General features: G+C 38.8%; 1 protein-coding gene across 1 annotated transcript in view; it reads left to right on the top strand.

Annotated features, from left to right (window-relative positions):
• The window catches only part of LOC145771259 (alpha-(1,6)-fucosyltransferase-like), a 45,260-nt gene that overhangs the window by 6,083 nt on the left and 15,846 nt on the right, over window positions 1–23,331 (top strand). The window contains exons 4-6 of the mRNA XM_082582994.1: window positions 10,467–10,540; window positions 10,754–10,913; window positions 20,907–21,015. Of these exons, the coding sequence (XP_082439120.1) occupies window positions 10,467–10,540; window positions 10,754–10,913; window positions 20,907–21,015 (343 nt within the window). The remainder of the gene's footprint in view (window positions 1–10,466; window positions 10,541–10,753; window positions 10,914–20,906; window positions 21,016–23,331) is intronic.

Genomic DNA, 23,331 nt, shown 5'->3' with positions numbered 1-23,331 from the left:
GCAGTTGGGACAACTTGTTTTAAAATCTTTGGGCCAACGTTATCCCAACTCTGCACCCAACGTAGTTAATCGTTGGTACCCTACGATGGCCCAAAGTATTTTGCACCATTCGTCGCAGTTGGGCCGACTTATTTTAAAATCTTTGGGCCAACGTTATCCCAACACTACACCCAACGTAGTTAATCGTTGGTACCCTACGATGGCCCAACGTATTTTGCAACATTCGTCGCAGTTGGGCCGACTTATTTTAAAATCTTTGGGCCAACGTTATCCCAACTCTACACCCAACGTAGTTTATCGTTGGTACCCTACGATGGTCCAACGTATTTTGCACCATTCGTCGCAGTTGGGCCGACTTATTTTAAAATCTTTGGGCCAACGTTATCCCAACACTACACCCAACGTAGTTAATCGTTGGTACCCTACGATGGCCCAACGTATTTTGCAACATTTGTCGCAGTTGGGCCGACTTATTTTAAAATCTTTGGGCCAACGTTATCCCAACTCTACACCCAACGTAGTTTATCGTTGGTACCCTACGATGGTCCAACGTATTTTGCACCATTCGTCGCAGTTGGGCCGGCTTATTTTAAAATCTTTGGGCCAACGTTATCCCAACTCTACACCCAACGTAGTTCATCGTTGGTACCCTACGATGGCCCAACGTATTTTGCACCATTCGTCGCAGTTGGGCCGACTTATTTTAAAATCTTTGGGCCTACGTAATCCCAACTCTACTGCCAACGTAGTTCATCGTTGGTACGTACGCTGGCCAAACGCACTTTGCAACTTTCGTCGCAGTTGGCCATACATATTTTGCACTAATCGTTGTAGTCGAGCAACGTTGGTGAAACTTAACCTGCAATTTCAAGTTTACACTGTCCTGATGATCCATATGCCAATACGATGACCATCTTCTTATACTGAGCAAATTTAAGTCAATGATGTAAACAAACGTAAAGTTGTTGAAAAATACATTTATTCGAATGGTAAAATGCACCATCCATGCACAATTCACAGCTACGACAAGGCATGCATAAAAGTCCAAAAACACAGTGGACTGAGGTACCTCATGCCTCATCAGTAGACTGCGCCTGGATGTAACAACGTGATCTGTGGCGGCCTCAAACGCAAGTACCTATAAAACAATATGCAACATATGTAAAGAAAATATACTGTACAGTGCAAATTAGATCGTGTTTACAGCACCGTGAAAGAACAGATTCTAATTGCTACACATCTCATGGATATGTGTATGCAATTCCCGGTTATTTTACAAAAGCAAGCATTTTTTTAATACATCCTAACATTACTCAGTATGTTATAATTCTTGTGTAATTCGTATATGATGGGGTGAGGAATGGGTATACCGTTATGTTCTATTAACCTCTAACATTAATGCACATTCGTTAATCGTGTTAATGCCGTTTGTCTTCTCTAACAAGTGCAAATTATTATTGTTATCGTTTGATAGTCGTAGTCAAGTCTTAAAATGTGTGCATATTTCTTGAAGTTCTGCTCCAGTAATAAACTAATCGCTGGTTTAGTAAATAAAAATGCTTTTATTGCCCTTATTGAGAGAATAGTAACGATTTGTGTTGTTTGAGCTTAACTGAAGCGAGCAGCGTAAATATGGAATGATCCTGCATATTTCTAGTGTTTCTGACGGCATAACTCTGAGAAGTATAATTTGCTTTCTCTTGTTACCAGAGCTTTCAGAATTGCGTTGTTGCAGTTCTGGAGTTGCTTGCTACTGTATCTGTATAACGCTTTTGTTCAGTAATAGTGTTAATAGGTGTATAGTGAGAAGCAAGGTTCAATTTTTAAGGGTGTGATCGCAGCCGCTTGCGAAGCTTTACAGCTTAAAAATCGCAGTTATTAATTATGATCATAACTGACGCTGGAGTTGAAATAACAACGAGTTTATTAGATACTATAATTTATATTATCAAGGCATTAAAACTAAACATTTTTATATAAACACTTCTCCTTGGCCTAGCAAACCTTTGGGTACTATAAAGTACGTTTAACATTGCTAATATGCAATAATACAAGTAATTGTTTATAAAGTAATATCATCAAAAATGAAAATCAGTGACGGAGAGAACAAATGAACATACCCGCAGTACTTTTTTAGCAAGACGTTTAAGCCGGCCCCCATCGCGATCTTCTCACGTCTTAAACCAGTCGCCCAGTTTGTGGTCGATTTCCTGTAGAGTGCATGATTTCGTATTGCTCAGGACAACACCTATAAGTAAAGCAGTTTTGTAAATAATGTTACATCGATTTTTATTTTTACACAATCATCTACAGGAGTGGCCAGCGGCTCTTAACCTGTGGGTAATTACTCAATCTGGGGGAGTTTGAGGTCTTCCAGAAGGCAATGAGCAGGACAGTGCAAATTGTTACCAATTTGTAATCAAACTTAAATCATTGTTGGGTTTGGCTTTGGCTATTCCATTCAATTGATTGCCAAAGACTAATAAAATTGGTACGAATGGAATTAATTTTATGCTGCTGTTTGGAAGTCTTCAAGAGAAGATGCAGAACAACGTGTTCTTGTCGAAGGTTGCTTATTTGTGCGACTTTTTCTCTGACATAAACGCCTTGAACTGCTTGCAGGGCAAATGGACAAGGTTGTGGGATTTAATAGACAAATAATAGATTTAAGATGCCCAACATGCTTAAGTGGGGTAACGGGTCAGAAAAGGTTAAGAACGTTGCTCTACATTCTGTTTCACGAGCGTGGCACGATCATCAGGAGAGCTGAAATGAAAATAAAAGCGAGGACATCACCATTAGGCTGGCGCAAAATCTCGAAAAAAAAATTTTTTTCTTTTAAATCTTTCGTCAGTTTGGAATATTGTTCCTTTTGGTAAATGTATCTGCTACACCAAATTTCACAAAAAAATATTAACGTTTGACCCTGGTTCACCTGATTTGAATTTTTTCAAAATATCGAATTTTCGCTTATCCCTGAAACTGCTCACCCGCTATCTTCTAATGCACTCTAGCATCTTAATGGACACAATAAGAGGCAGTAACACAAACTTGTAGCAAGCAAAATGGTTTAATTAGCAACTCCATGAACACTGACACATGTATTACTCTCAAAATGTCGAATTCTACCACACTTCAGACATGATTTTCTTTGTGCACTCTTCACGTAATAAATATCTACTGCTTTCAGTTTCTTGAATCATTTGACGATGTTTATCGATTTTCACAGGCCAACAAAACTTTTTTTATATAAAGACATGTGAGAGTCATTTTAAGGTATTTCGAGGCCCCTGATTCTAAAAATGCACTAAGTTTTCCCGAATTGGCTTTAGATTTTGAGTTACAGCAAAAATATTTTTTTTTGCAATTTTGAGTCCCTATAGATTTAATGTCGTGTCGTTTACTACATAGACAAAACTGGAAGTAATCCCAGGCACATTTCTGAGTTGTGTAAACGCTATTTGGAACCAATCACGCTGATTACAACCCAAACAAACAGCTATTTAACGTTTACTGGCCTAGTAACAATCAAAATATGATGTGAAGCAAGCCTGAGGATACAAGATGTAGAATATATAACTTGCGTTTTGCATTAATATATTTGTTGATTTCAACAGTCTCAGACTTACTAAGTAAGCTACTAAGTACAAACAAAATGCATACATTGTTTTGCTTAACAAACTAGAAAATAAACAAAACAAAGCTATCGATGAACAAACGCAACTCTTTATTATGATTGGCCTACTGAGCAACACCCATCAAGGTTTGAAGGCCATTTATATAATTACAGAATACAAAGTTATGTTCTTCAGTAAAGTAGCTGCTTAGAATTTTATCCTTGCTGCGGAAGAACGTAATCTTGGCCTTGGAGTCAAGAATGTCATGTTTATCGAGATGAGGAGCCAAGATTGCAGCTACCACTTTTGATAACTAAATCTTTAACTACTACAGTAGGTGGTAGAAATGGTTTTGAGAAAAAAACTTGACCTTGCTCCAAAACATTACTGAAGGTATTGAGGTTACTCTCAGTCATGCCCGTTTTCCTATTGTTTCAAGCAAATCACCACTTGAAACTAGAGAGGGCAAACAAAAAACAGAAATAGCAACATCCATGCAATGACTGCCTTGCACACTCCATGTAAACATGATGTTCCGACTTCCTTCGAACATCCTCACCGTGCAGAAGTATCAATTTTCATGGTGATTCCACGGCTCTCTTTATGCCATGGCACTCTGAACTTCTTAGCCTTGAACCCATCAGAAACGGGTTTGAGTGCAATGTTTGCATACTTTAGGAGGAACCCAGGACTTATCTTGATCACCCAGCTTCATGTCAAAGTAATAATAATAATGCTTGTTTTCATATAGCGCTGTATCTATCGCAGAATGTGTTGGTCATCTGCGTTGCCTCATGCAGCAAAATATATCTGGGTTGTTTGTACAGCATCCTACTTGTCAAAGGCATATTTTATTAGCCTATATGCCATTTATTTAGCCTATAGACCAGAAAAAAATTCTTGGCCTTAGCAAAGGCTTGGAATAAAACTTCGTTTGTACAAGCATCCATTTCAGTAGGCCTACCTTTTCAATATAAAGCTGCATTCATAAACACATGACTTTCGGGATATTTTTCTTGTGATGTAGGCCTACTGATTCACAACTGTTTTCATTGAGTATTTATGTCTCCCTTGCGTTAAACACAGTTCATTTCAACCTTTGCTTGCGTTTTGAACTTTCGTGCAATATGAACCAATTGAACTAGACAAGTGCAATTATGACATCATAATGGTAAACAGGGCTGAAAATAAGTAATTTGCTAATTGAAAGCTTTTGAGAAACGATTTCAAAAATATTTTCATTGTCGAATATCTCGAAAACTAGAGCCAATTTGAAAAAACTAAGTGCAGTTTCGGAATCAGGGGCCCTGAAATACTCTAAAATGACTCTCATCTTTTGTGCCAAAATTTTTTTGTTGTTCTATGTTATAGATTCACTGACCGCGAAAAGGCTGTAAAATCAACTAAAATGACACTAAAAGCATGCACTATTAGTGACTCTCAGACTTGGAGTAGGGTGAAGATGTTCCACGTGGAAGTTAACAGGGGAAGTGACGTCAAAATCACGTGGTCAAATTTTGAGAAATCCTCTCTTCAGATACTGCTAAACCACTTCGAAATTTAGTAATTTTTCAGAAAAATTCAGAATTTCTCCTAGGGTGAACCAGGGTCAAAGGTCAAAACCCAACAAAAATTTTTGGTTTACAAATATCAGTGAGCAAAATGGAACATTATTCCAAACTGACAAAAATTTTAAAGAACATCAAGGAAAATGAGCCACCCTAATCACCATAAGCGTAGCCGCTGAACCCGGGAAGGTCGGCCTTCCCGGACCTTTTTGCAGGGAAGGCCACCCTTCCCTGCGAAATCGGCCAGATCAACTTTCTTATCTCATCTTTTTTATTGCACACGAGTAAACAACGAGTGTTTTTCAACTGGATCTAGACTGAGGCATTAATCAGGGATAGTAAAGCAGCAAATTGACAAAAAAGATTACGAAAAAGCTAAACTTCAGATGCTGCAAAACTTATGTTATATCCAAGGTTGTTATTTCATTGAAAATTAATCATGAACAGTAAGTATTCTTTCTGGAGACGATATCATACCAACAAAAGGTGAATACAAAACTTAAACAAACTACTTACCTACGACCATCTTCTTTAAGTTTTGCATGGAATCAAAAGAAAACTTTTTCTCTCCACTTATTATTTTTCCCCTTCCGGGTCTGCGAGACGTAACTCGCGACTTCGTTTAACAGCACCTGAGGCATCAATCGATTAACCGTGTCGTATAGGCTTCTTCCTCCTATACGACACAGTTGTTTGAACTGCAATAAAACAGATGGATGTTGAAATGCATCATCAAACAATCGCGGTGCGTACCAGGCTACGAGCGTACAATAGCATGAATTTTTTTGTAATTTGGTGTGTACCATGTGGTTATGTGCGTTGAATTGTGCAATTAGCCTGTTGAGGCAGACATTAAATGGTTTAAAATTCATTCATTCAAGTTTAAACTCATTTTAAGCTAAATAGAAGAACTAACTCCCCACACATAAAACTCATGTATTACCAAAAATGTGGGTGACTTTAGATATGTAATGCGCAGTAAGAACTAAGAACATATCGTGTTCACTAACCACAATCTGATAGGTCTTTTCATTCTCCAGCATGCTGTTTACGGTTTTTAATTCTGCTATGGTTGTAGCAGGAAGAGGAACATCCTCAGGAATTGGAGCCAATTCTAGGGAATTTATCTGGGATAATCCCTCCCTTCTCTCTCAGCATAATTTCGATTTCACAGAGCCGTTTGTTCATTTGACGTTGCTCTGTCAGAATTGTTTGAAGATAAGTGAACACTTTTACAATACCCCAAGTATGTCAATGAAAAGGTGACATGACCACAAAAATCTGTCCGCCCCTTTGCTCAGTGGTTAAGCACCCAACTAAGACTAAGCGGCGCTGATTCGACTCTCGGGATGCGTTCTTGAGCAACACATCGAAAGGACAACTCTCCATTCAGCAGAACCTAGTGGATGCTGCGGGGTGTAACCTAATTCCTACCATGAATAATTCGTACCGTCAGTTCGTACCTTGAAAAGATCGAGACAAAAAATTAAAAAAGCCGTAGTCGCTGATCGTAGTTTCCGCAAACATTTTAAAAGGATTAGGGTATCGATTAAGCATCGGTATCCGCAAACAAACAAACTGAAAAGATCGAGAGAAAAAAATAGAACATCGCTGATCGCAGTTTCCGTTTTTCCGCAAACATTTTAAAATTTCCGGTAATGCAAACATTTTAAAATTTCCGGTAATGATCCTAAGAGTTTGGCGAAGTCGCTGATCGCAGTTTCCGCAAACATTTTAAAAGGGTTAGGGTTGATCAGAGTTTCCGCAAACATTTTAAAAGGGTTAAGGTTTAGGGTTAGGGTGTTTCCGCAAACAAACAAACTGAAAAGATCGAGAGAGAAAAAAATAGAACAAAGTCGAAATTGCTGATCGCAGTTTCCATTTTTTCCGCAGTTTCCGCAAACATTTTAAAATTTCTGGTAATGTTCCTAAGAGTTTGCCGAAGTCGCTGATCGCACTAGCAGTTTCGGCAAACATTGTAAAAGGGTTAGGGTTGATTGGAGTTTCCGCAAACATTTTAAAAAGGTTCGGGGTTAGGGTTGATCGGAGTTTCCCCAAACATTTAAAAATTTCTTTAAATGATCCAAAGAGTTTTTGTTTGTTTGCGGAAAAATTTTAAAATGTTTGCGGAAACTGTGATCAGCGACTTCGGCTTTTTTTAATTTTTTTCTCGATCTTTTCAAGATACAAACTGACGGTACGAATTGTTCATGGTACGAATTAGGTTGCATCCAATGCTGCGCAATCTACTTCATAAAACAATCTGCAAAAAACTCGTGGTATATACATAATGCGGTGATAGTAGCAACACTCGAATCCTGATAAAATCACTTCTCGTTGACATATTAGTCATTTTTATGCCACTTGAAAGTGAAGATACCACTTTTTGAAAAAATTGAGTACTTCTAAAAACGTTATTTCAAAACCAATAAACAGGTCGCGTAATTGCCGTAAAAAGTATTAAATAGTTTACCCTGAAGAATAGATCTGAGTCAACTGAAAACAAACCTTACCTGAGTTTCATGATAATCATTCATGATGTGGGCTGTGCTCTCATAAATGAAAACCTGAAAGTCCCCAAAGCTACGTCTAAAAATTCCTAGATTACATCAAAATTCCCTAAATCATTACATTCAGTTTCACGTTCTGAAACAAAAAGCAAGAGTTAAACGGAACAACAACACTAGCAAAAAACATTCTACATAACTCTGTTGTATTAGTGGGCCAAGTCTCACAGCAAAAAGCAGTACGGTATGTTAAATTACAGTGATGCCTAACATTACAGGGATACAGTGAAGATTTACCAATGCTTATCACATGCTAAAAATGACATAAACTGTGCACGACTATCGACTTATTCATGAGAGCTAATTCGACTAGCAATTAGTTGATTAGTTCATGTGCTTCAGCATCTGTAGCTGAACTCTTCATGAGCTCTTGCCAACTTCAACAATTTAGCTCGATCCCTTAAACCCAGTTTGTCAGCTGATAAGCCAGCTGACTTCATACCCTGGGTGTGTAGCAAACCAATTAAACTTCCTCACTTTAAACTGTTCCTGTAGTCAGTTTTAATGTCCTTCAAGCTACCCGTACTAAAAAGTCGTTCAACTGGGGCATTTGAACATGGCAGGGACATTAGGCAAGTGACTACTTTGCTATGAACTCAAATACGGAAGAAAACTTCACAAATAAACTTCCATTCATTCTGTAAGCGAACAAGACAAAACTGCTAAAATCCCTAAATCATCAAATTCCCTAAAAGTGGTCAAAAGTCCCGATTTAGGGACAAATTCCGGTAAAATGAGAGCACTGGATGTGGGCTACTTGCGTTTTCCTGCACTACGCTGTCAGCTATGAAGCTAATGCAAATGTCAGCCATTGCAAATGAAATGTTGTCACGCTGCCAGCTATGAAGCTAATGCAAATGTCGTCCATTTGGGTTTTCGCGCGTTTTTTACGATGCACGTCACAGACAACGTAGCTTATGATTGGCTCGAGGTTTTCAACCACTGGACTGCGCATCGTCATCTCTCTTTTGCAATTTTTGAAGAAAGCACTTTCAGACATCCGCCATTGTTATAGTGTACCAATTCCGCGCGTTTGTCAATGCTTTAGATATGGCGTGCTGTGCATATGGATGTAGAAAACGAAGAAAATACAATTCAGATGATAAAAGGAGTAAATAGTATTCGAAGATATTTACTAATCTCTCGGATCATGTGTTTGAATGCACCGTTACTAATAATCATATTTTTACACTAGTCTAAACTGTATCCAAATGTTATTTAAAAATTAGGTTTTACCGCATTGGTAAGGAAACCTGCAAGCAAATACAAGCTAAATTGGTTCGTAAAACGCTTAACAAAATTTCTGTCTTAACAAAAATTCTTAACAAACGTCTGCAGACGTTGAATCAGTGTAAAAATGACAGATTTTGTTGTATAGGTTGGCTGTAACAGCGCAGCTTTCACGCAAATTTGAGCTGCTAACAATGGCGAACGCCTTTTTATAATTTCTTCAATCGAGATGCGAGAAGCGCTGTCTAGTTGTTATAATATGTCTATGGTTAAAGTGCTTGCCTACGAACACATGGTACAGGAAACTGTGGTCCAATTATTCAGCTCAGTGTTGTCATATTTTTTTTCAAAAATAAAATGAAAACTTCGAAAAAAAAATGAACGGAGCACGTAAAAATTGCGAGATGAAACTACAGCTCTGATCAATTTTAAGAAGGCAGAGTATAGTTATATAGAGCCATAGTAGAACACTAAAAGAACTAGCTGCTGCTAACAAACTTGAAAAACTGCAGCTAAATTTGCGAATTAGTGTTTTTTTTTCAGAATTAGTGATCCTCATAGTGATGCATGATTTAGAAAAACATTTCAAATTTTTTTTTTACTTATAGCAATAACGTAAAAAATTGAGGGGTTACCGTAGTTCGCCCGCAAATAATGACGTTGTCTCAACGTTCTGTACAACTGCACACCAACATTGGAAAGAACGACTTCCTAATTCTAAGTTCTTTTGCATTTTCATTGTCCCATTACAATTGTAAAGGGAATACGATGAAGCAAACTTAAACAATTCTTCGAAGGTATCTTCAATTAAAATATTTCAAAAGTTGGCAAAGTTGGCAAAACTACACTACCCTCAGCCAACCCGAACAACCGTCAGCCAACGTTAGGCCAAGGAAAAATGTTTACTGGGCTATTATACAATTCTGAAATTTGGACAATGTCACAAAAAATGGAGAAACGGATCGATGCCTTCGAGCTCTGGTCATGCAGGCAAAATGTTAAAAATTTCATGGAAACAAAAGATCACTAACGATGAAGTATTAATCCAAATTTAATTCAAGCAAAATTCTCTTACAAGTAGTCAAAAGAATTGAAGTATTTCGGACACACAATAAGGCAAAACTCGTTACAAAGATCATTAATAGAAGGGAATTAGAAGGAAATATTTCACTACTAGAGTGGGGCGTCCTCATAAAACCCCGTGTACCTACAGATAGGGTTAAGATTCAATGATCATTTTAAAGAGAAAATTTGTAGGCTGCATTTAGCCTAGGCCCTAGAATTTGCAATCAAAATTACATTATCCCCCACTTGTTAGTCTTTCATGGGTTTGTAAGTTGGCAAGGTCTGTATATTGTATAGGTGTATAAGTCGCACATACTCTGCCTGTTATTTTAAACGACGTTCATTAATCAACAGTCCAACATATAACTTCGAAAGTGTTTCATGATACTATAAAGCTGATAGCAAATCATTTGTTTCAGTAAATTGGCTTCCTACTCTGACGTCAGCAATAAATATCCAATTGCGCAATCACCAAGTACTCCAATCGCTTCAGGTATCGTACCGTCAAAACTCAAGTAGCTTGAACAGAAAAAGATCAAGTAAAGTGTATTTGAAGTTAAAGGTTTGACGTACCAGCAAACAAGAATGCAGTCACGTGGCAATTGTTGTCTCCGACCTTCATTGAACGTGTTACTGGAACAACGAAGGAGCAATCTATAATTATTTGGTGAATTATTTCGGTCTCAAACTGGCAATTTGATTTCAGATTCTATTCACAACAACATGCCACGAGTTGGACAATTCGCTAGAAAGGTCGAGGGAAAGTCCGTGCAGCTGCAGGAATTGATCCAACAGCTTGTTGAAGATGTAAATCAAACGTCACTTGACCGAAAGAAGAACTCCAAAAATTTACTTTTTCTGCAACGGTAACTGAGGGAAATAAGTAATCACTTACAAGTTTTCATGTAATTGCAAGTAGGCCTATAATTGTAATTGAAACTTTTTGTTATTGTGTAACTGTAGTTACAGTATAATTGTACAATTTTGGTAGAGAATTGATTTTTTTAACCATTTTTTTTAACCATAGACAAATAAAATCTAACAACCAGACGGCATTTAAAATAATAACATGAAAATAAACTAAAAATTACAAACGTTTTCGGCCATACTCATGTTAGCCCTTTTCAAGTAACCAACTGACTGATGTTCTTCATAAATTGAAATTACAGATCTCATTTACATATACAAAAATCGAAAAAAGAAACGCATAAGAATGAAACGGCAAGGCAGAGGAGAGGCAAAATCACATGACGCCTAATTGCCCAGGATAAAACACAAATCAATGACGCAAAATTACGTGAAGACATTTAGCAGATAGGAGGCGCCTGCGGCAAACAGCTGCCTATTGAGGCGAGGATTGCAATGTTTTATGAGAAAAGCCTCATGGATTTTAGTAGGCTATCAAATTCGGTGAAGCATGTACGTACAATTTTAAAAGACTCCAGGGATGGTTTATTGTTTGAACTAGTTTGGCAATCGAGTATGTGATCTTAAATGGCACTTTTTCTGTTGAAAGCAGTTAAATCCAAATGCTCCCTCCCTCTTGTGGCCAAATATCGCGTGGACATACCAGTGTATGTATTGTACGGTCCGAATCGCGCAAATAAGTGAACTTGTACACAACATTTGAGCACGGAAAGGAGGGAGTTTCAAATTTAAGCTGAAAATAATAACCAACTTTAAATGTTTTATACACGGGAATAACATCATAGTAATACTGTAGTTGAACTTTAATTTAATAAAATTAGACATATTCTTGACAAAACGTTTGGATTCTTTACCAATAAAAGGAACAATGAGAATGTATTTTAATTCGCGTTCACCCTCCTCCGTCTGAGAGTCAGTAGAACTTGAATCCAAAAACCTTCTCAGCACTTCATTAAAAATCCACGAGGGATAGTTATTAGCATTAAAATAAGAACGTAATCGATTGACTTCATTATTAAAACGATTAGAATTGGAGAAAATGTCTCATACTCGTTTGAGCAGGCACTTAATCAATCCAGACTGATAGTTGGAAGAGCATATAGCGTTGAAATTTAGAAGGAGGTTAGTATTGGTTGGTTTTCGTCAAACACAAGTATTAAATTTGTAGCTATTAATTTTGATTTCGACATCGAGAAAGGGGATGGTCTGATTGGCTTTTTTTCCTGTAACGATTAAAGGTTATATTGGGATGTTGCAAGTTCACCCATTAAAAGCCGCCACAAGTTCCCGTTGCTTTTTTTTAAGTGATATTTCAGCCACAAAGTTGTATTGTCATAACTTTTGAAGTAGCGGTATGCTAAAAAAAATTTGGTGATTTTTTGCTTTTTTGATGGATTTTTTTTGTTTGCCTTTTAAAAGGACACCGGCCACATGGTCTAATATAAATCTCGCGATACCTTAACAGAGGCAGGTGTTTGTTTCGGTAGAAATTTGTCAGATCTTTCTTGAAAGACGTTTCAAAATTATTGTATAAACATTAGATTCACGCTAGCCATCGGCGTAACTAGTGGGAGGGTGGTCTCCCCAGTGAGCAGTCCCCCCTCCCAGGTCGGCAGCATGTGGGCGGCGGAATTGTTACACGTAAACGAAAAAGCATAGAAAAAATACTTTTTGAAACCTTCGGCTCGAATTCTATTTGCTGGCTCCTACTTCACGCGATCAGGGGTGGAAAATCGGTACCCGGTCAATTGGTCGACAGACATTTGGTCGACAGTCATTTGGTCGACAGACATTTGGTCGACAGGACATTTGGTCAACAGAACGATTCATTTTAGGGTTAGGGTTAGGGTTAACTAACCCTAACCTAACCCTAACCTAACCCTAACCCTAACCCTAACCCTTACCTAACCCTAACCCTAACCCTAACCCAAATGTCCTGTCGACCAAATGTCTGTCGACCAAATGTCTGTCGACCAAACGTCCTGTCGACCAAATGTCTGTCGACCAATCGACCGGCCACCGGAAAATCATGGTCCTCCCCAGGAGGCACAAACCCTAGCTAACGCCACTGACAGTGACACCTCATCTTTTCAATCAGTTTGGTAATTAAATTTAAATTTCATTAAAATTAGCAAGCATCATATAATGCAAATCAATACCGTTACTGTGTAATAACAATGATACGCTTGTGCTGGTAGCTCAGTAGGCCTATGCTTTAATTTGCTGTGATAAGGCACAAAGCAATTAATAAATATGTAAACCAATGTCACACTTTCTACACTTCCGCTGTACTTTCCCACTGCAGATTGCACAGCGCACTTGAGCCTTGCAGGATATTACCAGATGATTCCGCTCGTCATAACGGATTTCTGGTGGAACCTTTAATCTCACGGCAACACTTCTCTTCTTGAACGAAAGGAAAGCTAGATAGTAATGATAAATTCTGCGTGTAAAGTGCAGTAAGTCCAGTTTTTCAAGCTCTTGCTCTTCACTGACTCCACAGTACACTTGCCACCCGTCTTGCACTGACATATTGAGTAACCACAAAAACAGTGGCCACCACCATTTTTTCATGCGGATCCCGATTCGGAGTTTGGCGATGTTTTCATAAATGCGATCGACTTCGCCCATGTACTTATTGTACATCTGAATCAGATAAGGTTGGGGGATATCTATCTCCTTTTTTTCGCTTTGGCTCCATCGATGTGTCATACAAAGTGGAGCAACACCTATGCAGGATGCATGTGTCACTAAACTGTTGTAGTGCCATCTCGCAAACAAAATTCCTGATGGATCGGATGCATAAGAATATGGCTCACGTGGCATTTTCTTCAACACACTTTGATAGGTCAGTGTTGTTTTACCAATACGGTTACTCCGAATGGTTCCTGTTCCACGAATATTTATTCAAACAAGTAGTCAAGCAATGGCATCAGACCACTCACGTGAGCTTGCACATTATTGCATTATTGCACATAGCGTATTGAAGCGAGGGCCAGCGCAGAGGTCGTCTAGAGTCTTAGACTTTTTCTTTATTGACAACAGAAAAGCTGAAAACAGCCAAAAAAATTGGCCATGTGGCCGGTGTCCTTTTAAAAGGCAACAATAAATATAAAGCAAATAAATAAACAAAATAAGCACAACATTATAGAGTGTCAAAGTATGAAGAGACATAATTGGGACATCTGATTCTAAAGTGGCCCAAGTTAATTTGGGCCACTTATGAGGTTTTGATGGAATCTTGCACAAAACGATATAAGGTTGTTGCTGACAAAATTTGGAGTCTTTAGACCAAAAAAATTTTTTTTTATTAAGTGTCCAAAAGTAAACCAAGTTAACTTGGTCTCTTGGATAAAAAAAAATGTTATTGCAAGAAAGGCCCAAGCTCACTTGGGCCATTCTTGCATTTACGATACTGCAATTTTCACCAAATCAATAGAACCAAGTTATAGCTTGTAATGATAAATTGATTGGTTGGTAATACTGTACTGCGTATTTTTTTAATCTCTACTCCTTTGTTAACGAATAAGCTAACATTAAACTTAAACAATGCTGAAGAATAGTTTCATTGTTACCTAGAATTGTCTTTTAATTTGCTTTTGCAGCTGTAGCCTGCTTTATAGTAGGGTCATTTTCAGAGGATCCTTGGCCGTGTTTAGCATACCAAAGTTTCTCAGTGGATTTAACAAGGGCAACTGATACTAAAAAAATAAGCTCCCATATACCTCACAAAAATGGCGGGAAAGTTGTTATTTTAGACGTTTTTCAAAATGGCTGCCACCGCCATCTTTGAAAACTAATAAAGTTCTATTTCTTGACGTGGATGGCCAAAAATGACAATTTAGGTGTCAATTCCCACTAATTTTGGTGTCAGAAACACAATGGGATGACATATTTCATGATTCAGAGTCCCCTTAACCTCAAAATCCAAGATGGCAGACGTATGTGGTCGCCTACTGTATTAGATTCACTATCACTGCAGGACAAATATGATGCACAGCTGTCAGAATCACTTCTGCTGTCATCATCACTGTTCCCTATATATAGATGACTTGGAGTTGTTGGAAGTTCCAGGGATCGTGGAAGTGCAGGTTGGGTATAGCGTACTGGGAGGCATATGCCATTTGCAAGGTGCAATCCATGGCCAATTGGTGACGGATGATTCTGAAGCTGGAAGTTCTTCTGCCGATATGTGAGGTAATTGGTGCGCTATAAGTGTGGTCGTAGACTGTCAGAGTCAGGTAAGCCTACCAGTCTGATGACCGTCTTTTTCTTGAGTACTGACCACTTTGCTGCTCTCACCTCTCACCGACATCAGCTACGATTTGCGTTTCAAGCACAAGAGTCCTGATATTTGCCGAGCCTTGCAAACATGCCACTCTCCATGAATTGTGCTTGGATATGGGAAAGACTTTCCAGGACTGCAATGAAATCTGGAAGACATATTTGCCGATCTGTGCAAACATGCCACTCTCCATGAATTGTGCTTGGATATGGGGAAGACTTTCCAGGACTGCAATGAAATCTGGAAGATGACGTCCATATCTATCATCATAGATACGCATCCAAGAAAGCATCAACTTCAGTGAGGACTTGAACTCCATCCAGTTTCTTGTCCTTATAGCATGGATGTTTTGAGAAAGTATCTCTACCATCTCCAAGAATGAAATCCAGAAATCTGCTTGTGGAGCACCATCTAAGTTCTCGAATAGAGAGTCAACAAGCACCTTGAGATAGGCATTTGCATCATTAAGTTCTTGTTGGTCTACTGAACAGCGTTACTTACTGAGAGATTCCTGGATCTTTTCAGACAGAGTGGAACCTTCCAAAGGTTTGTCTAGTGCATGGTGGACTAAAGCTTCGTAGAAGAGTCGAAGGCAACGCACACTGCGTTTGAAGTGTTTTCCACGCAGAGCTGGATCTATGGATCCATTTGCAATGACACCTGCAGCCACCAGTACATCTGAAATGCTTGAGCCTTTGAACCTCTTGTAGACCGCATTGATGAAAGGCATCTGAATATGAAAGGGTCCCATGCATGGCAATATGTCAGCAGTCATGTCTGGATTCTCACTTTTCAATTCTAGCAGTAATGCGTAGACAGGATGATCACCGACAATAACTGCAAATGGCATCTTCTTGTCATCACTTGCCTTTGCAAGCTTGCGCAGGACTTCATACAGAATGATCTTTCTTGGTGGATCAGGATAAGTCATGTGATAAATTGCTTGACTTTTCCGGGTTTCTGGTGATAGCTTGGCCTGGAAGCCAGAAAAGGCTGGTATGGTCTGGTCTTCTGGCTTTGGTCTTGTTGGGTCTGCCTTAGCTCGGGCATGGCCACCTGGAGATGCGGCCTGATTTGTCACATTTTGCAGATTTTGATTACAGCTACTGCCAGTGCTTGGCTGATATTTTTTGAGATGTTTTTACTTTTTGCGGTTTTCTAATGACATAAAACTTTTTTGTTGCCTTGGGGAAGCAGTAGCAAATGAGAAAAAGTACGTTGAAAAACGCAAAATCAGACTGTTATTGAAAATTAACAGTCTGACTAAAATCTTCGAAATCAAATTTTCTTTGTTTTTCAACATGTGAGGATGTTAAAACCTATTGTGTCATCTGGGGAAAAGAATAAAGAAAGCGTAAAAATCTAATTTTTAGAAAAATTTATTTAAGCGTTTGCCCAAAGTTAGAAAAACCTGGAAATTTCTGCAAAATGTGACAAATCAGGCCGTATCTTTAGGTGGCCATGGCTCGGGCCAATGCATGGATGACACCTCTCATTCTTTGAGGAGCTGTGTCCAGATGTTCATCCGTTACCCTTGGTCTGATGGGTGGTTCACCACGCTTGACTGTTTTGTATGGTTCAACTCTTTGCATCTGGCTCCCAAGTTCTTTGAGACTAGCAGAGAAGTGGGAAGTCAAGGTGGTATTTACAACTGGTCTATCCTCAATTAGGGTAGGTAGATTTAACTCAGGCAGATCTGGCTGAACAAATATGACATTTGTACGATGTGATTGGCCACTTCCAGTCAAATTATCACTTTTGAAATCATCGTTGTCGACTTGACTATACATATTGCGGGTGTTCTTTCAGAAAGTTCAAATGGACACTCAGTTGAATGCTTCAGGTCAGTAACTGACCTGAAATCTCTAAGCATAAGTACATCGTTGTAACTGATTCCCAGGCCATCCTTATGTAATATGTCTACCATTTCTCTGCTCTTTGCCATACCATGTACCAGTACAGCTAGGTTTGTCTCAAATGCAGTACGTCTTCCAGTGATATAGCTGGTCAAAATAGATGCAATTGATCTGACTGGGGGGGTGTCATCGACTTCAGACTTAGTAGGGTGCTTTAACCAAGTGATGAGCTTCAAGAGGAGATCATGTAAGTCTCCATTTTCTAACTCATGTATGTATGGAGGCCAAGGAATAGTTTTTGTTTTGATCGGATCTCTGAGTCTCCCAGCTACATTCTTCACCAGATTATCGTCACTTACACCTAGAGAGGATATTGCAGCCTCAAGATATGAGCCTGCAGCTCTCGTATCATATAGGCTACCAGTTCACTCACATTCTTCTGACCTCTTTCATGAAATGCTATGTCATTTCCGAATTCCTTGATCAGAATTTCCTTCAAGAAACTGGACTTTGCTGTGGAATAGTAACCACAATTTGAAGTAATGCGTTTGTAATCCATTAGTACCCCTTGCAGTGTATGGATTTCATGACTTTCAAAGATAACTTGACGGACATGATGAAAGAAGATTGCTTGAGCCTCTCGAAGATTAACCTGTTGCAGATGCTCTGTACTTTCATCAGACAAAGATTTCTTCAGAGGGTTGCTGACATAATTGCGCCAACATCCACGATGATAACGAATTTCCAATCCAAACGCCATTCGACTGTCAGGGATAGATGCGAGTAGGGTATTCAATCTTTCTCTTATAAGCTCATCTGACAGACAAAATGTATGCAATTGGATTCGGCTTCATGCGTCTTCTGTTGACAGCAGCAAAAGTTTGGATTTCCCAGATTTACTGTTTTTTATGGTCCCTTCATACATCACAAGACGCTAAACCACTAACCACAAGAAGCTTGATGCAAGACGATAAACAATAAAATGTTTGTTTGCATTTTTTTTCAAAATATTGTTTCTTGTTTTCTGTATTAACTTTACCGACAAATAGAAGTGTTTGTTCTTGTTAGTACGTGAAAGTTGCCATTTCGATCGCAATTTAAGTTAAATTAAATGAAAAAAAATCTGGCAACACTGAAGTCGGAATCAGCCAGCAGCTATAAATCGAGTGGGAATCGCATATTTTTTGCACGCTTCTACAGCCTTGGTTTTAAAGTTACGTTTCTTTTATAGCCCGTATTGTTGTTAACCGTTTGTTCTTTCAGTATTTTGTTGTTTGCTGTTTTTTCCTTATTTTAATAAAAAGGTATTAAAAGCTCTGTTTTTCGTGTAACATAAAAACAGGCAAAAAATATTTTTTTTAAACGCAAAATTTTTGACTTGGGCCACTTTTCTGTTATAAGAAAAGCTTTTATTATCTGTACCAAGTTAACTTGGGTCGCTAGTTTTGACTTATCTAATCATAGAAAAGTGGCCCAAGTTAAAACCTACGTAATAAACGAAGATGACGTCATCACTCAGTTAAACCAAGCATCACAAACAGTTTCTTGCTCACTCAAGTTTTCTCACATGCAAGATGAAGATTGCAAACCTTCAGTGACAATTTTTATCACAGCATGAATCTTTAAACTCGATTATCTCAAAACCACTTTTTTTGACTTGGGCCACTTTAGAATCAGACGTCCCAATTCATATCTAATACTAATAGGCAATAAAACTTGCATGTTCCTCCTCACTTCACCCCTTCCGACTCTTCTCACTTTTCAATAATCTTCTAACTCTCACAAAATCCAGAAAAAGTACACTGTTCTCAAATATTTATCAGCACTTTCCAAAACAGACCCTAAACAACTACTAGCAAGTCCAAAATGATTCAATCAAAATAGGATGATGCAATACTGAGTCATTCAAAACGGCGGCCTTTTAAAAGTACACCGCCGCAAATGGGTTAAGTATGTTAAGAAACTGCGTGCAAGAATTCTCATTATCGAATATAGCAAAAATGTTGTCAAGGTAACGTACTGTAAGTACAATGTTGGATGACAATTCACATCAGTTTCAGAAAAGATTTTTTTTTCTCTACTTGCGCCAAAAATAAATTGACTAAGGTTGGACCCAGAGGCGAGCCCATTGCCACACCATCAACTTGTTTATATAATTTTCCTTTGTATCGAAACATACCTTCGGTGGCCATGTGCAACAGTTTTATAAAAAAAATCTCTTTTGATAGGTGGATGGTTGGGCTAGTCTTGCGAAAAAATACAATTGGCGATAGTGTCAATAGTTTCATTTAAAGGAACATTGGTGAACAATGATTTTACATCGAAACTCATCATTGATTGATTCCTACCACATTGAAAATTATTTAGTTTTTCTAAAAAATCATTAGTAGAATTGAGCATGTAATTATTCGGCATTTATGGTTTGATAATAGAGTCCAAAAATTTTGCCAAACGGTATTCAGGGGTGGAAACCGTAGATACCACAGGACGAGCGGGATCATCGTTTTTGTGAACTTTGATCGCAAAGCCTACCCTGGCTGCTCACAGAAGGAATTAATTTCCGTATTACGTCTTCATCTAATTTTTTGAGGTAGCCCACTTTCTCACCTAATATGCAACGGACTTTTCTTTAAAACTAATGGGAGGAACTTTGGTATTGACGTTGATTTCTTTATATTCTGTTGTATCATGTACAATAGCGTCCAATTTGGAGAAATCATTGGAAGAGTCGAGAATCGCTGTGTCCTTTTCCTATGAAGAACTTGGAGATTTTAATGTCCTTGTTCGAAGACAGAGATTTGAGTGCTTCGTGAATGGCCCGATTTCTTTTGGAAGAGCACATTTGTTTAGAGCGGCTCATGAAAAGTTTCACCATAAATTTGATTTCGTCTTTAGTTTCAGAATGTATTGAAATATTCTCATTGCGTTAGTTTGTTTCCATGATTAATTACACAGTTAAGGATTTTGACTCTTTGCCTACTCCACTAGTTAGCAAGCTTTCACTGGTGCGTCTTGATGGTTTCAGTCGCTAATAATCTTTTGACCTGTGGTGTGAGCAGACAAATTAAAGATGTTTTTTCACGGAAAGTGAGAATATTCAACATTTGTCTTTTGTGTTCCTCATACTTTCGCTCTGCGATGCGAAGCTCGCGTCGCGTTTCTTTCAACTTTCTTTTTAATAAAACTTAAAATATTTCTTGAGGATTCTTCCATAGGGTAAGATTCGGTGTCTTGATTTGTAAAAACTTTGCCTCGATAGGCAATAGGCAATCCTCGCCTCAATAGGCAGCTGTTTGCCGCAGGCGCCTCCTATCTGCTAAATGTCTTCACGTAATTTTGAGTCATTGATTTGTGTTTTTCTTGGGCAATTAAGCATCGTGAGATTTTTCCTCTCCTCTACCTTGCCGTTTTATTCTTATGCGTTTCTTTTTTCGATTTTTGTGAATGTAGATTAGATCTCTAATTTCAATTTATGAAGAACATCAGTCAGTTGGTTATTTGAAAAGGGCTAACATGAGTATGGCCGAAAACGTTTGCAATTTTTAGTTTATTTTTATGTTATTATGTTAAATGCCGTCTGGTTGTTAGATTTTATTTGTTTATGGTATAATTGTAATATAAAAAGTTCAGAATAATGTAATTGAAATGTAATCAAAAATTTTGATGGTGTAATTTTACCGTAACGTAATAGAACTGTAAACTAAGTAACTTACCCAAGTCTGGCATCGTGTGAGTCCTCCCGAGAGAGCCAATGACATGGCAAATGAAGCTTAACAAACTTACTGTTTCAGAGAACTCGTCGCCGAAGTTAAAGTGTTTGTAAAAGAACATGAGAGTGAACGCAAGAAAGAACTGAAAACTTTACAAGAAATTGTAGCAAAGAGAATTCATGATTTGCAGGTGATGTTTGAAGTGACGTCATGATTGTGTTTCTTAGGTGTTCAAGCTTAGAAGCTGCCATTGTGTCGCTGTTTGTATGTCTTAAACCAAATTTATTGTTCATCTGAAACGCAAGGTTCTTTATTTCAAGAGGTTTGGAAACTAACTGAAGCCGAACATCTATTGCTCGTAGAGAATCTTCTGAGCGACTTGAAACTCTTTTGATGGACTCTCGTGGCTCCCATTGTACCGAGAGCTTTAGCGCCAAACATCTATTGAGTTCTGAATGGACCATACAAGCTCATCATTGTGATGCTGAACCACCATCATCATTGTAGGCGGTGTTGCTGAACCACCATCATCATTGTAGGCGGTGATGCTGAACCACCATCATCATTGTGCGCAGTGATGCTTAACCACCATCATCATTGTGGGCGGTGATGCTGATCCACCATCATCATTGTGGGCGGTGATGCTGAACCACCATTATCATTGTGGGCGGTGATGCTGAACCATCATCATCATTGTGGGTGGTGATGCTGAACCACCATCATCATTGTAGGCGGTGATGCTGAACCACCATCATCATTGTGGGCGGTGATGCTGAACCACCATCATCATTGTGGGCGGTGATGCTGAACCACCCTCATCATTGTGAGCAGTGATGCTGAACCACCATTATCATTGTGAGCGGTGATGCTGAACCATCATCATCATAATCGTGGGCGGTAATGCTGAACCATCCTCATCATTGTGGGCGGTGATGCTGAACCACCATTATCATTGTGAGCGGTGATGCTGAACCACCATCATCATTGTGGACGGTGATGCTGAACCACCATCATCATTGTGGGCGGTGATGCTGAACCACCATCATTATCGTAGGCGGTAGTTGATTCAAAGCATTTGCTCTTGATCACGTTTACAGATACAATGGCGCGACTTCAGTGGCGTTTTAGTTGGCAGCTTATATTTCCCTTGAAATAATTAACAAACATAAAAATCCTTGTAATATTATTTAAGTAACAGACTCACAACTTCAAAAAACAAATTTATGAAAGATTAACCCATTAAAAGCCTCCACAAGTTCCCGTTGCTCTTTTTAAGTCATATTTCAGCTACAAAGTTGTATTGTCATAACTTTTTAATTAGATCAAAACAATCTGGTAATTTTGCTTTTTTGATGGATTTTTTTGTTTGCGTTTTAAAGATTACCGGCCGCATGGTCAAATATAAAGCTCGAGATACCTTAACAGAAGCAGGTGTTTGTTTCGATAGAAATTTGTCAGATCTTTTTTGAAGGACGTTTCAAAATGATTGTATAAACGTATTATATTCACGGTAACCATCGGCGTAGCTAGTGGAAAGTTGGTCCCCCCCCAGTAGGCAGTCTCTCCCCCCCCCCCGCCGCTCGGCAGCTTGTGGGTGGCAGAATTTTTAATTGTAAACGAAAAATCATAGTAAAAATCTTTTTTGAAACTGATTTGGCTCGAATTCTATTTCCTGGCTCTTACTTCACGCGATCAGCTCCGCCCCGGCGACACAAACTCTAACTATACGCCACTGACAGTCGTCGTCGGCTCCAGCTCGTGTCCGAGGATTGATGTGGTCGTCAAATCGAATTTGGCTTTGCATGGTGATGTCGTATGTGGCTTTGGAGCCCAGTTTATGATGGAAAAGACGTGGGCAAAAGTCACATTGAATGGAGGGTGGGGGACGTGGTAGTTTTAGCTGTTCTAGTGTTTCGTTTTTCTTGGGCTTTTTGTATTCTGTTTTTTTTTTTCGAAAATTTCTGTGCCTTCCCTACATCTTTTTCTCCATAGTGATCTGTCACTAGCAAGTTGTTCCCATGAATCCAGATCAATGTTTGCATGGTTGAAGAAGACTTTCAGCTGATCTTTGTATCTCATTTTTGGTATTCCGGGGGGGTCTTTTTCCTGTCTCTAGTTCACCATAAAGCATTATTCGTGGAAGCCTCGTTGGGTCCATTCGCACGACATGTCCTATCCAGCGAAGGCGGTGTTGCAATATGGTGGATTCTAAACTGGGCAACCTAGCGCGATCGAGGATTGCCTCGTTGGTGAAACAATCTTCCCAACGAGTGCCTATCATTTTACTCAGTTTCTCTGCTGGAAATTTTCAAGACGTTTGATGTCACGGCGGTATGATGTCCAGGTTTCACTAACATAGAGAAGGGTGGATAGAACGACTGACCGGAAGACCATAATTTTTGTGCGGGTAAATATAGCATTGTTGTTGAAAACACGATGGTTAAGTCTTCTATAGGCACAATGTGCTGCCTTTTATACGATGTTCAATATCCTTTGATAGTGTAAC

The sequence above is a fragment of the Aplidium turbinatum genome, chromosome 5 (genome assembly GCF_918807975.1).
Source record: "Aplidium turbinatum chromosome 5, kaAplTurb1.1, whole genome shotgun sequence".
NCBI lineage: Eukaryota > Metazoa > Chordata > Ascidiacea > Aplousobranchia > Polyclinidae > Aplidium > Aplidium turbinatum.
Note: the sequence above shows the minus strand (reverse complement) of the source record. Positions and strands in the feature narration are given on the sequence as shown.